Source organism: Psammomys obesus, unplaced genomic scaffold (assembly GCF_907164565.1).
Source record: "Psammomys obesus unplaced genomic scaffold, mPsaObe1.curated_primary_1811, whole genome shotgun sequence".
Lineage (NCBI taxonomy): Eukaryota > Metazoa > Chordata > Mammalia > Rodentia > Muridae > Psammomys > Psammomys obesus.
This window is the reverse complement of record NW_026596069.1, coordinates 24,922,285-24,940,170: the sequence shown is the minus strand read 5'-3', so window position 1 is coordinate 24,940,170 and position 17,886 is coordinate 24,922,285. Positions and strand designations below refer to the sequence as shown.

General features: G+C 38.2%; 1 protein-coding gene across 1 annotated transcript in view; it reads left to right on the top strand.

Annotated features, from left to right (window-relative positions):
- The window catches only part of Thoc1 (THO complex subunit 1), a 36,608-nt gene that overhangs the window by 1,001 nt on the left and 17,721 nt on the right, over positions 1–17,886 (top strand). Inside the window, exons 2-5 of the mRNA XM_055625731.1 lie at positions 5,442–5,524; positions 6,985–7,058; positions 11,722–11,830; positions 15,726–15,857. Of these exons, the coding sequence (XP_055481706.1) occupies positions 5,442–5,524; positions 6,985–7,058; positions 11,722–11,830; positions 15,726–15,857 (398 nt within the window). The remainder of the gene's footprint in view (positions 1–5,441; positions 5,525–6,984; positions 7,059–11,721; positions 11,831–15,725; positions 15,858–17,886) is intronic.

Genomic DNA, 17,886 nt, shown 5'->3' with positions numbered 1-17,886 from the left:
TTTCTGATGTTCTGTCTGTGCTCAATGTCCCTTAGTCTTTCCTTTGAAGAACTTGTCTTGGTTAGGATTTCTAGCCTTGTGATAACCTGCATGACCAACAGTAACTTGGGGAGGAAAGGGTTTATTTCAGCTTTCAACTTCATCACATTCCATCACTGAGAGAATTTAGGCCAAGAACTCAAGGCAGGAACCTGAAGGTAGGAAATGACCCAGAAACCATGGAGGAATGCCGTGTACTGGCTTGCTCCTTGTAGCTTGCTCAGTTTGCCTCACCTTCCCCCACCACGTATAGCTCTGGCTGCCTTAGAACTCACTATGTAGACCAGGCTACCCTCAAACTCACTGCCTCTGCCTCCTGAGTCCTGGACTAAAGGCATGTGGCATTACTGCTCTATTACAGCTCATCAGTTTCCTTTCTTACACACTCTGGGTCTGGAGTGACATAGCCCACAGTGGGCTGGGCCCTCCCCCATTAGCCACTAATTAAAATACCACACAGGCTTGCCTGAGGCCAAGCTTCTAGATTGTTCCCTCGCCTCAGATGACACTGGCTTATGTCAGTTTGACAAACACACGAACCACCAGACAGAACTGTTGTCACGCATGACATCTTTCTGATGAAATCTTTATTTCTCTTTAATTCTTGTAAGAATTCAGCCCTAAAATGCTAGGTTAGTGCTAGAGAGATTTCATTCCATTTGTGATAGTCTTTATCTTTGTCTCTCATTCCTTGTTATTTTTTTAAACTTTTTATTACAGTGTGTGTGTGTGTGTGTGTGTGTGTGTGTGTGTGTTTCTGTATATGTGCGCACGCACATGCATATGGAGATCAAAGGAAAGTATGTGAGAGTCAGTTCTCTTTCACCATGTGGGTACTGGGGATTGATCTCACGTCATCAGGCTAAGCCTTTTCCTGGCCCTGGTCAAATTCTAATGTTTGGAAGATATATATATATATATATAGATAGATAGATAGATAGATAGATAGATAGATAGATAGATAGATAGATAGATATAGATATAGATATAATATTTTTTTTTCTTTTGGGCTGGAGAGATGACTCAAAGGTTAAGAGCACTGTCTACTGTTCCAGAGGTACTAAGTCCTATTCTCAGCAACCACATGGTGACTCCCAACCATCTGTAATGAGATCTGGTGCCCTCTTCTGGCATGCAGGCAGAACACTGTATATATAATAAATAAATAACATCTTTTTAAAAAAATCTTTGATTTTATTATCATGTGTCTGTGTGTGGATTGCTTTTTACCTAACATTCTTGGGATTTGTTGACATTTTAAATTTAGATTCATGTCTTTTACTACTTTCTGAAAATTTTAGTGATTACGTTTTTATATTTTATAAATACTTCTGTTTTTGCATCTCTAATTGTATATTCAGAGACTGTTTTCCCTGTCTTTTACTCTACCTGTCTGCCTTTCTATCTCGATATCACACTCTGAATAGTCTGATGTGGTTCTCATTTCTGGAAGGTCTTTTTACTTTTTAGCTTTTTACTCCCTGTTGATACTTTGAGTTTTGTTCTTTAGTTTTAAAACATGGTGAACATTTTTTGTTGTCTATATCTGACCATTTCAGTGCCTTATATTTTTGAGAATAGTTTTGAGAGTCCTAGGATGGATTCCATTTTTTGGTTTTGGTTTTTTGTTTGTTTTGGTTTGTTTTTTTGAGACAGGGTTTCTCTGTGTAGCCCTGACTGCCCTAGACTTGCTTTGTAGACCAGGCTGTCCTCGAACTGAAGAACTCACAGCGATCTGCCTGCCTCTGCCTCTCTGAGTCCTGGGATTAAGGAATGTGAGGATACCTTTCTTAAGAGAAGATTTTTATTGCTTGTGTATGATGCCTTAAAAAGGGACTCCTGCCAGTGAGGATAAGGTCCCATCTAGCCAAGCTCAGGCAGGGCCTGTTAATGTCTTCGTCCTCCAGAAAGTTCAGCACTAGACTAACAGTTTTTTTACCTTTGCCTAAAGGTACAGATTTGAAGATGGCTTGATATGAGATTTCTCCATTTTTTAGGTTCTTCTCCTTCCTTTGGCCCAAAAAGCTACTAACAGAACAGCTGAATTTCACATCTGATTTTTTTCTGACAGGGATTACAAGGGTAGTGTAGGTATCTGAATACCATTACATAATATTAATAGGGTATAACTCTAATACAGTTATTAACACTAAGAAATCAACATTGCTACAGCACTCATTGTCAACTAGAGACGTTTGAATTCTGTCAGTTTGATCACTACTCTCCCTTTTCTCTTCCAGGATCCACGTTACATTTAGTCTTGTTACGTATTCTCTCCAGTGACAGTCCCTTCGTCTTTATCTTTCATGACTTGACACATAGACGTTGTTTAAATTTAAAAAAGTGTTGGGCTATGTAATGTTTATTAGCAGCCCTGAGATTATCACGGTGGTATTAGTTGACCTGCTGTCACAAAGAATAAGGCACAGACACCTGTTAGATTTTACAGTTGCTTCATTTACCTTGGGATGGGCTGATGTTTCACCTACACTGTCTCAATAACCTCACCATCTATCTCCTGCCCCATCCAATGCCATCTGTCTTAATCATCCTCATCTGATTTACCTTCCATCCAAAAATCCCAAGATGCTTGCTCGTATTCTTCATCAGGGTCTTTTCACACCATTATTGGAGTCCTTCCTTGCAGCCCACGTGGTTCCTTCTCCGCACTCACCTATCATGGCATCCTCCTTCCTCCTCTCTTCCTGTCCATCTATCTCCCATGATGCTCCTGTCCTCTAAAGTTCATGAACCTTAGCGACACCTTTCCCATTCTGCCCGCCCAGGTATAGGCCTTTAACTAACCAATCAGGTATAATGTCTTAGGCAGGTTTACCAAACAAGAATAGGTGTAACCAGAGCTTGAGGGCCAGCAAAACACACCAGACCAACCTCCAACACATAGGAATTGAAGTTATTTTGAAGAACATAGAGGGAACTGATATTCCTTCTCAAAGCATCATTTTGAAATTGATGTTGACATGCCTTGTACTGGCAATGTTACCACTCATCGCTTAGTTAAGATGGCATCTCCTATTTGTCCCTGTATATTAGGGTTCCAGTTTTTCCCTCTGTGATCTGTTACGCTTATGAGGAGGGATGATACTTTGAGATGATGCACAGATACTTCTTTTCTCCTTAATTTCTGTCAGCGGGTCTTGCCTGATGTGAATATTATTAGGGCGTCATGGTGATTTTCTCACCTTTCTATGTTTATTAGTGGTGATCCTTCCATAAGGGAAAGTTGTCTTCTTGGTGGCTTGTTAGTTCAGTTACCTCTTTCCAAATGAACTGTGGATATTTTATTCCTTGGGTCATGGTGTCATATATATATCTATTTTTTTTTTAATTTTTTTTTTTTCCTCACATTGTTCTTGTTTCTGCCACTGGGGCTCTTTCAGGTTTTCTTGGTGTAGATTATTATCCAGGCTCATCTTGCCCAGCCTCGGAGTCACCCATTTTTTCCAAAGAGCTTATTTTCTTTTATTTAAGAATGATAGTTAAAACCAAGATTTTGACCCTAAATAAAAGCCAGGATCTGGACCTAAGATATGGTTGTTGTGTCTAGACCCTCTCAGCAGGCAGAACAAGGAAAGTTTAATACTCTGGCCTTCTTTATAATATTTGTAATCATTATGTTCTCAAACTGAAATAATTGCTTCAGTAAAATTCTAAATACTCTGTATCATGTGGATTTTTTTGAATGTTGTGAGTACAAAGGGCTGCAAGCCTGGTATAGTAGCACATACCTGTTTCTAGCACTCAGGAGACTCAGAGGCAGGAGAATCATCAATCTGATCTATATACTAAGACCCTATTTCAAAAAATAGATAAACTATCTGTTACTATAATTTCTACAGAATTCTGAGTATTCTAGAGGTACCTTAAGAAGTAAATTTTAGCCAGGCATGGTGGCACATGCCTTTAATCCCAGCACTGAGAGGCAGAGGCAGGTAGGTCTCTGTAGTTCAAGGCCAGCCTGGTCTATAGACTGAGTTCCAGAACAGTCAGGGCTATGGAGAGAAACCCTGTCTCAAAACAACAATAACAACCAAAAAAAAAATTGTTGTTATTATTTTATTTTTTAGCTTTTAAAAGAAGGATTTATTTGACAAGGTTTACTTAGCGCAATACACTTAAAAGAAAATGACAATACAATGAAAGACTTAAATCATGGCCTCAGAATTTCGTACAAACACCAAGACCAAAAATCCTAAAGTAATGGTATTGCATCTCAAAATTTCTCCATTAACTTAAAAAAAAAAAAAAAAGCTTTAAACTTATGTGCCTTACAGGTTACCAAATGAACTTAGAATTAACAAAATGCCAAATGTCTTACTTTTAATTGTAGACACAGCTCCCGTATTGAGTTTTACAAAACGGCATGTCTTTTCAACATGCATCAACAGTGTTCAATGTAATGTATGTATAAGAGGAACATTTAACATAATTCACCTGCTTTAACCTAAATACACATACTGCTTACACACATCCTACAGTAACTAGAGAAACGCTGGGAATTGTTAAGTTACAGCTAGCTCAACTTTGCCCTATCATCCTAGGTGACTGCCATGTTCAACATTGAACCTCAGTTCTTTGAGCGATGCCAATATTCACTAGGCTAAACTGCAAAAACTGTTAAACTGAAGGTTTTTTTTTTTTATTAAAAAAAAATTGGCCAAGAGTTGGTGATCAAAGTCAATTCCATTCCCCATCCACCACTCATACTGGACATGCTAGACACCCCTCCCATCCCACTCACTCCCACAGCTGCACGGCTTCTGCTACTGTAGTAGCTGCTGTTCACTGCTCCCATTACCGCTCATGCTGCTCTGGCCACCAAAGCCACCTCCATAACTACCACTCAGCTGCTGGCTTGCTGGGCCTCCATACCTGGACTGGCTTGACAAGCCCATGCCTCCCATCATTTGGCTACCATAAGCACCACCGCTTGCTCCCGCTGTAGAATTCAAGAAGAGCTCTACGTATCTGTGTTGCATATTTACTTTGTCTTTTGACATAGCTGCAACAGCATCTTCATGGGTTGCAAACTCAACATCTGCTTCACCAGTTTCTCTGCCATCAGGTCCAGTCTCAGTGTGTACTCTCACAGGTTGAGTGGTGAAAAAAATTATGAATGTCGTTCTCGGTAGCTCTGCATGGTAATCCCTGCATAAGTACACAGTGTCCTCTTGTACTGTGGAAAGTAGATCCACCATCTCCATATCTGTGGTCAGACAAAAATTGTTTTAAGAGTTTGAAAATCAAGTATGATTATTTCTGATTTCATCATTTGCTTATTTGTGGATTCGGTATTTTATGTTTTGATAATGTAAAACAAGTCATGTTTTTATGTAAATTTTAAGTGACAGCACATTTGCATGAAAATCTCTTTTCCACAGGTCTTAATTTGCAGAGTCAGTTTAACCTGGAAAACGTCACTGTTTTCAATACAAATGAACAGGAAAGCACCTTGGGTCAGAAGGTAAGGCTGATAACAATTCTTCTTACAGACCACTCTTAGCTTTTGTTAAAATGGTTGATTTAAATGGGGCCTTTAAATCATCAAAAATGTGAAGACTTTTAACTTGATCTGTAAAGAATTTCTTAGTGTGTGCACGCACAGGCATATGTGCACACGGGGAGGGAGCAGTGTGGGATCAGAGAGCTCTGTGGAACTGCCTTGTCCCTCCTCCTCTGTGTGAAATACAGCAGTTGATTTTACCTGCCAAGCGATCTCATTTGGTCCTTCATTTTTAATAGATAGAAATAATAGGCCTTCTGTGTAAACATTTAAAACAGTATCATAATACAATGTATGGGGACTGTAATCAAAGTTGGATTATGTTGTTACTGAGTAGCTTGTCCTCTGTGTAAGCGGGTGTTAAAGAAGCCATGATTGGCTCTTCCTGGCTATCATATGGTAATTACAGAGGGAAAGATTTTCCACTTTGAACATTATTCATGATGTTTCTTTGTTTTTGTATTATTTTATAGTATTTCTATAACTACTACTAGTATTCTCCATCTAATCTTACAATACTTTTTGAGTGCTTGTTCAAATTATTTTTTTTTCCCAAATAAGATGACATATATAGCTTTTAAGTTCATTTTTTTCTTTAAACTGATATGTTTGAGTTTAATTACAGTTAGATTCCAGTGTACCACTATTGTCAGTAGACATTTAAATCATCCTTTTTTTATTGTTTTAGTCTTTTGTTTGTTTGTTTGTTTTGTTTTGTTTTTCTTCAAGACATGGTTTCTTTGTGTAGCCTTGGCTGTCTTGGACTCACACAGATCTGCCTGCCTCTGCTTCCCCAAGTGCTGGGATTACAAGCCTGTGCCACCTTGCCCAGCTCTTTGTTTTGTTTTGTTTTTTCCATTTTAAGCTTGGGTCTCACACAGCCCAAATTGATCTTAAACTCGATGTATAGCTGAAAATGACCTTAGCCTTTGATCCTACTGCCTTCATCTCCCAGATGCTGGGAGATGTCACTCTGCCAGCTCAAATAATTTCTAGTAGTAAGAAATTGTTAACATAATAACACTAAATTGTATGTGTAAGTACTAACCCATGAATATGTCTCCTTAGGATAAGTAAAATTGCTTAGTCAAAGTGTGTGTGCATTTCAGATTTTGTTGTTGCTTCTCAGAAAGGTGTATCTATATATTGCTATCAGTGACAATTGAAGACTGCCTGTCTGTTTTTCTACACCTTAAACCCACATTAGCTTCTATCTTTATCATCATCATCAGTCTTGATTTCTTGTCATTCAAAATTCCCATCGCTTTGAAGATTGTAAGTCTGAACAATACTGTACCTAGACTTCCCTAATAAGAACTGTGTGGAGGGGTATAAATGACTTAATTGCACAGCATGTCATCTTTTGCTCAGTGACTACTTCATGACAGAGTGAGGTTTGTTTTTTGACTTGTTTTATTCAGCATACTGAGGATAGAGAAGAAGGGATGGATGTAGAAGAAGGTGAAATGGGAGATGATGAAGCCCCCACTACTTGGTGAGTATTTAGAGCTTAAGCTTTCCTGATTTACAAAGATAACCCTTTAGTGAGATAGCAAATACTGGAATGAAGATACAGACAAGGAATGGGGGAAAATCGTGCTTATAGGTTTCTCTAATGTATACACCTTTCATATATGTTAAAATAATAAATTCTGAATCACTAGTAGGCTGTATCAGTTGGCTTCTAAATTATGGACAAATACTTAACGGTTTGAGCAATCCATCATACACATATCCTAAGCAATGCCAGATTTAGCCCCTCCCTTCTCCCTTCCATTAAACGATGGGCCTTGAGCTCATGTCAAGTATGCTAACTTACTGACCTGCAGAGGATTAGCGACCTCCCTTTCTCTCTCTTTCTTATCACTCTTTTCTTTCCCTTTGTAGCCCTGAGCCTTTGTTGCAGGTAATGTCTTCATAGTGCTAATTGGAAGCAGTGAGGAGGAGGGGGACCAGAAGTCTAGAGGCTCCCAGTGTATCAGAATAGCATTCTTCCATATCTGAAAACAGTAGGCCTTGCCATCATTTGTAAATGAGAGAATTTCTCTAACATCTGCCCACAAGATCAGTAGGGGATTCCTCTGTCTGCACAGAGAGAGGTATTGCTGATATCGCAGATTTCAAATTCAATCAATAGTAATATAAGAAGCACTTAGAAGTGATGTATCCCCAGGTTTACCTCTGGTTCTTGCTTGCTAGTTGTATGACCGTAAACAAGTGGTTTTCTAGAAGCGAGTTATGGTACCTTTAAAATGTAGCAGTGCTGCCTACTCATTGTGGTTGTTGGAAAGATTCAGAAAGAGGATATTCTTCATTGTAGTCGCTAATGACACATACAACAAAAAATGTCAAGCACACAGAAAAGAATCTCTTCGCTTTTCAGTCATTTTCTATTCATTATTCTAATTGTGGTTACTCTTTTTTTAGAGACCAATTTGTTTATATATATTATAGATAAAATGGACTGGTAGGGTCTGCCTGTGTAATACTGGGCAAAAGTAGATGCTAAGATAATGAGTTACCGGAAGTGTAAGTAGAACCCTAGAGATAGCCTGCTAGCTAGTTACTGCTTGGCCTAGTAGAGAACATTTAGGTCTTTTGGTGTGATCATAAATTAGTCCAAGGGCTGGCAAAGGTGTATAAGGTGCCTGCTGCCAACTTTAGCAACCTGAGTTTGATCCACAACACACATGGTAAAGAGAAATGACTTCTACAAGTGTCCAATGACCTCTGCACTCATCCTATGAGACACACACACATATATACACACTAAACAAATAAATATATAAATGTAAAACTAAATAAACTCATCACAGGAATGGTTATCGTCTATTATAAACAGTTTTATGAATGGAGGAAGGAAGAAAGTGTGTGGAGAACTATATATATACCAGTTAGCCTTAAGAGTTGAATTTAGCTACTGGAGAGATAACTCAGCTGTTGAGAGTACTGCTTTTTATAGAGGACCTGCTTTTGGTTTCCAGCACTCCCAGGGGAAGCTGATACTGTCTTCTGACCTCACAGTAAATACACATACATACAGGCAAAACCCTCAAACTATTAAATAAACCCAAAATAAAAATAAAAAAAAAACTGAACTTATGGCTGGACTTAGTAGCACATACTTTTAATCCTAGCCTTAGGGAGCTAGGGCAGGTAGATTTCTATGAGTTCAAGGCCAGCTTGGTCTACAAGCAAGTTCCAGGCCAGCCAGAGCTACACAGTGAGACCTTATCTCGAACAATAAAAATAAAAATAACCACAACAAAAAAGATGGATTACAAAGCATAACATATTACCCATGAATTTATACTATGAAGTCTATTTTAGATTTGATTCACTAAAATTCATGTATAAGCGTCTGTAAAATGAGGCTAAGGTACATGCCTTTAATCCCAGCACTTGGAAGGCAGAGGCAGGCAGATCTCTGTGAGTTCTAGGCCAGCCTGGACTACAAAGCAAGTCCAGGATAGCCAAGACTACACAGGGAAACCCTGTCTCGAAAAAAAAACCAAAAACAAAACAAAACAAAAGATTCGATAAAATGGTTCAGTAGAGACAGGAATAATAGTGTAAACCTGTAATCCCAGAACTTGAGAGAATCAGGCTGGAGGCCTGCCCTGAATTTAAGGGCAGCTTGGGTAGTGTAATAACCCATCTCAAAATAGTGATAACAGCCCAAAATAGCTCAACACTTTTTTAAACAATCACTTGGTTTTGTTTTGAGCATTTCAGTTTAAGATGCTTAGATAACATTCTGTTTTTTTGTTGTTGTTGATGTTGTGATGGAGTTGTCCTTTGTGGACCATACAAGTCTTGAATGCCTAGGCTCAAGAGGTCATACTCACCTTACCAACATGTCTGGCCTTGACTACCTCTTTCTTCTATTTTAGGCAATACCTCTTACCTCTGACTGTTATTGCTTGCAATTGTAAGAAGTTGTGCCTACTGGTACAGGCCTATAATCCTAGGTGCTGGGGAGGCCGAGGCAGACCCTGTGGGTGAATTTGTTTACTTTTACATTTGTGTATTTGTTTAGTGTATTTGTATGTGCCTGTGCCAGAGGCAAATGTCAGAGGACACCTCGTGGAAGTTGTGGGGTGGAAAGATAGCAAAACCCTGTCTTGAGAGAGAGAAGCAGAGGCAGGCAGATCAGGCTACACAGAGAAACTCTGTCTCAAGAAGAAAAAGAAAAAAAAAGACAAAGAATGGAGCTCCATTGTAAAGTACTTACCTAGCATGCATGAAATCCTAGGCTCAGTTCCCTGTGTCACAACATATTGTGTGTGTGTGTGTGTGTGTGTGTGTGTGTGTGTGTGTTATATATCTTTTGTAGATAAATAGGAAATCGAAGTTTTAGTGTATGTGTGTTACACCTTGTATATAGGAGACCCGTAAGTTTTTTTAGAATAGTAAAAGTGGACAGTGTGTAGACTCAAGTTTATCTGGAGAACTAGAGGTAGAGCTCAGTGGAACCTGCCAAACACAAACCCTAGATTCAATCCTAAACTCCAAAAAACCACTTCATTTAGCTATGAAAGAATAACATCCAACAGGGAAATGTAACCCTCAAGTGGGAGATGTTTTAGTGCCTCAACTATAAAGGTTCCTTAATATGTTGATACTGCTTAAAAATTTATTCTGGAATGGGGATGTAGCTCAGTGGCAAAACATTTGCTCAGTGTGATCCCCAGCACCACAGAAAATAGATGAAATTGGTTCTGTAAGGCACTTCACCACTGACCTAGTTAAAGAAGGTTGGAACTGATAATCAACTTGTAATAAAGTACTTCAGAGGGTAAGGAGATGCAGTTGTGAGGACCTGAGTTTGAATCTTCAGTGTGGAACCAGACATGATACTACAGCCCACATATATATATACCCAGAGCTCCTACAAGAGAATGCCCAGAAGCTCACACACCTGCTAACCTGCTCTATGCTGCAGCAAACAACAGAGACCCTGCCTTGAGGAAAGTGGAGGGCAAAGACCTCTACCCACGGCGTTGTCTTCTAGTGTCCACACATGCACCTGTACTCACACACATAGACACGCATCATAAACACAGCTACATGCACACACACATAAAAATAACTAAAAACAAAAGAGAATTTTTAAAGGATTTCTTTTTATTTATTTGTGTGTGTGTGTGTGTGTGTGTGCGTGTGTGTGCACGTGTGTGTGTGCATGTGTGTGTGCACATGAGTACGGGTGCCTCGAGGCTAGAGAGGTGTCCAGTCCCCTACAGCTGAAGTTATAGGCAGTTTTGAGCTGCTGATGTGGGTGCTGAGAGCTGAGCTCCATCTGCACAACAGTAAAGGCTCTTAACCGATAATCATCTCCCTGGCCCTTAAGTGAAGAAAAGATTCTTATTGGTGTCAAGCATTAAATTATATTTAGATCTTATAGTGACTGCAAAAAAAAAAAATGAACATACAAATGGTTGCATGATTTTCTCTGCTAGAGATAACCTTCCATTTTTCTTAGAATAAATTGCTTGGTCCCACACAGTAGCGTAGCCAAATTGGAAGTTAAATTAGTAATGCCATAATGAAGTCACTAGAGAAAAGACCTATTTTTGTGATATTGATTTGATTTATTCTTTACATATTTGTCTCATGTTTGCATTTCCTAGACTAATGGATGGTTATGATAATTCCTGTGGCATTATCCATTTAAATTGGTTTAAGTCTAGAAAGAGGCATTCCATGATTAGGCAGGAGAGTACTTACTCATGGGGTAGTCTGGAAACTCAGATTTCTTCTGACTTCTTCTTACAGCATATGTTGGTCCTTTTTTCTATAGTGTGGTAAGACAGATGGTAAAACGTGGTCCAAACAAGCATTGCACATGACTTCTTCCAGCTAATTTCACATGGCCACTCCTAGCAGGAAGAAAGATCACGAGTCATTAGTCCTTCATTTTAAATAGCCATATGTTTTGTCAAAAATCGGGCTTTACCAGTATATAGAAGGTCTATTGAGATTTTTCTAATCCCTTCAGATCATTTTTAAAAGTTTGTATAATTATTTTTGAATGTATACTTTTTAGGGCATAGAAGCATTTTATGAGCTTCTGAAAAGGTTTTGTGACCTAGGAAAAGAACATTTATATGTCTGTCAAACAATTTAAGTCATTTAATGCAATGTTTGTTTTATAGCTCTATTCCAATTGATTACAACCTGTATAGAAAATTCTGGTCACTTCAGGATTACTTCAGGAATCCTGTACAGTGCTATGAGAAGATTTCTTGGAAAACTTTTCTCAAGGTGGGTTACTGGACACAGGCCACTGAAGCTGATACTTCACAGATAATGACTAAATTAGACTCTACTTGTCCAAGTAGTTTTTACTATAGAACTCTCCCTCTGATGTTTTTATGTACCTGTTATATAAAATATAGATACTAAATTGTGAATATATACTGATATACTACAAAACCACTGATTTTGTAGTATAGTTTTTAAGTGGTTTAAGGTTAGTAATTAAAGCCTTGAAGGTTTATTTTTAATAATAATTGCTGTTAACATAAATTGATGATTTTTTTCAGGCTATCTTCTCCATTTGAAATGTTTTTGAGGGGCACATACCAGAGTTTATTGAGAAGTAGGGAACAGATCCCACAGCAGGGAGAGGTTTGAAAGGAGTTGTCCTGCCCAATTGTTCTTTTCTCCCAGTTGTCTTGTTAAAACTGTAGCCCCAAACTAAGTCAGTCTGCTTTCTGAACAGGTGTTGCGGGGTATTTGATCCCGTTGTGAAACCCGAGATTGTGAACTCAAAATAAACCTATTTCTTTTTTGTAGTGTGGCTCAGCCCTAACACACACCATTAACCCATGAGCTTTCTGCTTATTGTAAACAAGTAGTTGCAGTGTGGCTCAGCCCTAGAGCTAAATAAAGTCAACCATAGGTCAGGAGGCAGAGCAAGCAAGCAGTTGACAGGGAGTGAACATACGTAAACACGGGGAGGTACAGTGAACAGGGTGGTGCTCGTTCACACCTTTGATCCCAACACTTGGGAGGCAGAGGCAGGAACATAGGAATTACAGTAATTTAAATTCAAAAGCCACTTGCAAGCCAAGCATGGTGGCCCATGCCTTTGATCCCAGCACTCAGGGAGGCAGAGGCAGCTGTAACACTGAGAGTTCAAGGCCAGCCAAAGCTACACAGAGAAACCCTGTCTTGAAAAGCAAAACAAAAAGCTGCTCGCAGAAGAAAGGTTGAAATTCAAAGTGAATGTCCTTTGTGATCTAAAAATAAATATACTTAAAGGTATATTTAGTTTCAAATTTTCAAAATTTTTTTAATTTGAACGATAATATTTTTTCTGTTGCCAGAAAGCATTTTGTCTTAGGAAAGATGTAACAGGTCTCCCCCCCACCACCACAAAAAAAGAAAAAGAAACACCCCAGAGTACGATTGGGATAGGGTTTTCTTTTGTCTTTCCAGTAGAATAAAAGTATCCAACTAAGGAATCCAGAGCCCACTGGACAAATGAAACATCTGAAAAAAAAGGATCATCAAAGGAAAATGTCCCAAGAAAAAGTAAATTGGCCAAGTGGTCTTCAAGAAGAGCATGGGTCCCCACAACAACGAGTCCACCTGGATTGTATAATGCTGACCGCTTGGCAAAACTGCCACGTGCTGCTTCTGCTGCCAGGTTCTGCACAAACAGTGGACACCTTTTGGGTTGACTGCTACGTTCTACCTAGCCAGGATCACCACCAAGCTGAGAAATACCACCCAAAGATCAGCTTCAGACTACAGACTGGTCAGGACATTCAAATTAATGATTTCATAGGAGATTGACACAAACATTTTACAGAACTTTGAACTCAAAATTACGTAATCCTTAGACTGCCAAATTCAACTGGACATTGTAAAGCTTGGCAGAAATAGCCTCATTATTGTAAATAGTTTTTCTGTGTTGGAGTTAAAGTCTTTCCTTTAAAAAAAAATAAGCGGGGGACTATAGAAATAAAATAGGAATAATAGGAAAAAAGGGTAGATTATTGAATCTGCTCTTACAGATCAGTGTTATATTGATAAAAAAATTAAGGTTATATTTGTATACTGATACAAAATTAAGGTTATATTGTGGCTACAACATACTATGTATCAACTGTTTTTAAGGTATTATACCTGTATAATTCTTGAAAATGCAATGTGAAATTCTAGACCTTTTGAAAGCTACTATCACACACTGTTGAGGATAATTAAATGTAAATTAATAGTCAATCAAACTTGTGGTTTTGTTAGGTACTAGTTTAGGTTAATCACAGATTTTTTTTTAAAGTTAATCAGATAGTAAATGGCCAGGGACAATCAACATTTGCCTACTCAAATATACTGAGATAGACATATGGTCTTCAAAAACCTCTAGAGATTTATAGAATATGGCATTTAAAGATGTTTTATTAATTTAAGACTTTTTTGACAATAAGATGTGTCAGCCCTGGTAGCACCTGATACTACTTCAAAGAAGATGATGAGCACAGAGAACTTCTTTATAGAGTTTGCTTCAAATGTGGCAAGCTGCCACTGGGTAAGAAACTGTCCTTGCCTCAACCGCTGACAGTATGCTGTCCAAGCTGTGGACAAGCAGGATACAAGGAAAGCTGACTGCTGAGCTCAGACAGGACAAGGTAGAGAAGTCGTTCGTAATCCCTGCTTCACAGAATAATCTGTCAGATATTCTGGGCCAATAGTCCAAAGAGATGGGTGTTCCAGCATTGCAGATGAACTGTAAAGCTGTAACTGTAATGGAGGTGACTGTCCAGGTGGCCAGCAGTCTCTGTCATTTCTGTAGTTTTGGAAGCTGCTTGCTCTGCACTTCCTGTTTATTTAGATATATATCGTTCTCAGTTTGCTGTTGGGGTTGAAGACTTAAATAGTCTCACAGTTAAGTGCAAGTTGTTTAGGATTTAAGAAAATTGTTTTTAGGTCTAAAAAGATGTTTTAAAATGCAAGTTATGATAGAAAGTGATTTAGATACAGAACTTCAGATTCACCAAGATAGAATAATAGTAGAGTACTTTCTCCAAGGCTGCTAAACACTAATGGACTGGACATTGTGAATGTGATTCTTACCAGCTATTATATAGTTAATTGATGTTAGAGAAACAGACTTTTATTTAGACAAAAGGAGGGGAAAGACCAAATGTTCAGTTTTACCAGTGAAGACTCAGGAGCCAGAGAGAGGGAGAGACACCCAGCTGACCTTCCTACTCCACTGACATCCCAGAGAGAAAAGGCCCTTCTCCTCGGCTTAAATACCCTTCACCTCAGTGTCCCTCCCCGTGTTTACCTATGTTCACTCCCTGTCAACTGCTTGCTTGCTCTGCCTCCTGACCTATGGTTGACTTTATTTAGCTCTAGGGCTGAGCCACACTGCACCTACTTGTTTACAATAAGCAGAAAGCTCATGGGTTAATGTTGTGTGTTAGGGCTGAGCCACACTACAGGTTTATTTTGAGTTCACAATCTCGGGGTTCATGGTGCGATCAAATATCTTGCAGCAAAGAGGTTTCTTGGACCAAAGCCATGATGATTAGTTTATGTGTGTTTTCTCTGCAGTATGGTGGCAGGGTTGAGTATTTGGAACTGACACCTGTGTGCCACAAAGCCCAAAATACTTGCTGTCTGCACCTTTATAAAACATTAGCCAACCTATTATAGAAGAATCCCCATATTTGTCTTGTAGAAATGGAAGATTGTGATTCAAATTTTTAAAAAAATAAAGTTTTTAAGGCACCATGATATTCTGTGTTAATTTATATGCAGTTTAGAGGAATGGCACCATCCAAATAGAGATTAAAATGATGAGTGAGAAACTATAAAAAATTATATTCTCAGTTGAATTATCTCCTCATTGTTTTGCTAGTCAGCACATAAATGTTTGCTGCTTAACAATTTTTTATAAAAGTTGTGTAGTTCTTGGGGAATCGTGATTATTCCTGCTTTTACAATATGAAATCTCATTCAAAAGTGTTTTTACCCCCATAATGCTGTTAGAATTTTTTATACTTTTTAAAAAATATGCCTTACATTATATGTAGGTTAACTGGGAGTAAATTCTATGTATATGATACAGAAAATCACTAAATGAAATTTTTGTAACAGTGTTAAAGAAAACTTTTTTTTTTTTTTTTTTTTTTTTTTGCAGTATTCTGAAGAAGTTTTAGCCGTTTTTAAGAGTTACAAATTAGATGATACTCAAGCCTCTAGGAAGAAAATGGAAGAATTGAAAACAGGAGGAGAACATGTATACTTTGCAAAATTTTTAACAAGTGAAAAGGTGTGTGTCTTCTTTTCTCCTAAGAATGTCTGAAAGTGCAGATTCTGTGTGTGTTCAGTAGACTTGCTTTTTACTGTTGACCAGAGCCAAACTTGGTGAACAAATAGGACTAATTTGATTAGTCTCCATTAAGTCGCTTTAGTAGGGTTACTTTAGAGTGAAGGTACCTAATTACTTGGAAGCGTTTCTATTTTAAAGTTTAAATTAGGATTTAATTTGCATTTATAAAAATGATTTGAAATTCATTTATCATATAGTTAAAAATAAGAGGCTTTGGACTAGCTGTTGATGATAGTGCATTTCAGTGGGTTCTGCTCAAAGTGGCACAGTGACTTTGTGTTTTGACTCATTCCTTTTGCTGCAAACATAAAATATAAAAGCAGTGACACATAAAATATAAAAGACAAAGCTGGCTTTCCAGAAATAGATATCTTCATAAATTAGAAATAGCAACTTATGACTGGTGGTGGTGGTACAGACCTTTAATCCCAGCACTTTGGAGACAGGGGCAGGTGGTCTCTGAGTTCAAGGCCAGGCTGGTCTACACAGTTGAATTCCAGCACAGCCAGGGCTACACAGAAAAACACCGCCGTGGAAAATAAATAAATAAATAAATGAATGAATAAATAACTGAATAAATAAATGAATGAACAAACAGATAAATAAATGAAATAGCAAGTTTTGAGAGTGAAACTCAAGCCATGGCCCTTGGGACTCCATCCAAAGCAGGTAATGGCCCCACAAGTTTTGCTGCAAGTATCAGAGGCCAAGTGTGCTCCCTCCTGGACCAGGGTAGAGCCACATACTGCTAGCAACTGGGACAGCTGTAGATTTTTATTTATATTAACAATTTCTGCCAAGAGGCATGATTTTATAGGAAGTTCCCAGCCCAGGGATAATACAACTTACTCAGTGACTGTGTATGTGATGCCACCTATGATCTTATCAGGCAGCTGCCCCAGAAGTCAGAACTAAACAAAGCGGCATGGTAGTGCACACCAGTGATGCCAGCACTCTGTGGCAGAAGCCAGCAGATCTCTGCGAGTTCAAGGCCAGTGTGGTCTACAAAGTGAGTCCAGGACAACCAAGGCTACACAGAGAAACCATGTCTAGAGTGCCCCCCCTAAAAAAAAGAAAAACAATCAGAAGTATTGAAAATAGCGTTCACAAAATACGATGCAGCAAAGAATAACAATACCAAAGTCCCCTGTAGTCAGATCTCTGCCAGTCAGAAGTCAGCATTTGAATGCTACACGGTGCATAAAAAGGGCGCCCCAACACTTCCCAACAATTGTTACCTGAAACCCTGAAACCATCAGAAAAATTATGAAAGTACTAAGGAAAAAAACAAAACAAAATAGGGCGATGATTGTAAAAGTCCAAACTCAGGTAAATATATTTAAGACTGAAGATTAAAAACAGATGCTTACTTGTATTGAAAGACTAGGAAGCTTGCTACTCAAAAGATCCTCACTTTGAAAAAATAAATAAAAGATATTCTTCAGGAAGAAGGAAGCTGATCTGTAAGAGAGGGCTAGGATACAGAAAGCACCAGTGACACAAAAATTGAAAATCATGACAATTTGTTGACTATATATATATATATATATATATATATATATATATGTAGACATATGTTATATACACATGTATATATGTGTGTGTTACATGTACATATATAGTACATACATACTGTATATACAGCAGTGAGCAATGTTAGCTCAGTGCAGACCTTGTAATATTTTAGAAAAGGTTGGGATAATGAATAACTTTAGAATATTTGTATATATTAAAATCAACATTTAGTTTCCAAATAGCAGAGAAATCAAGTTAGAAAGTAGAGAAAATCTAACAAGTAACAAGAAGGAAAAACTGGAAAAGGAAGAGAAGGGATTATGGATGCACAGTATAACAAACAGAAACTGATTGAATTTACCCAATGGACAAATGGTCAGGGTAGATGTGGGTTTTTAAAACATAGTTTATAAGTATTAATTTTAATGAGGTAAACATAAATTCTATTGACATG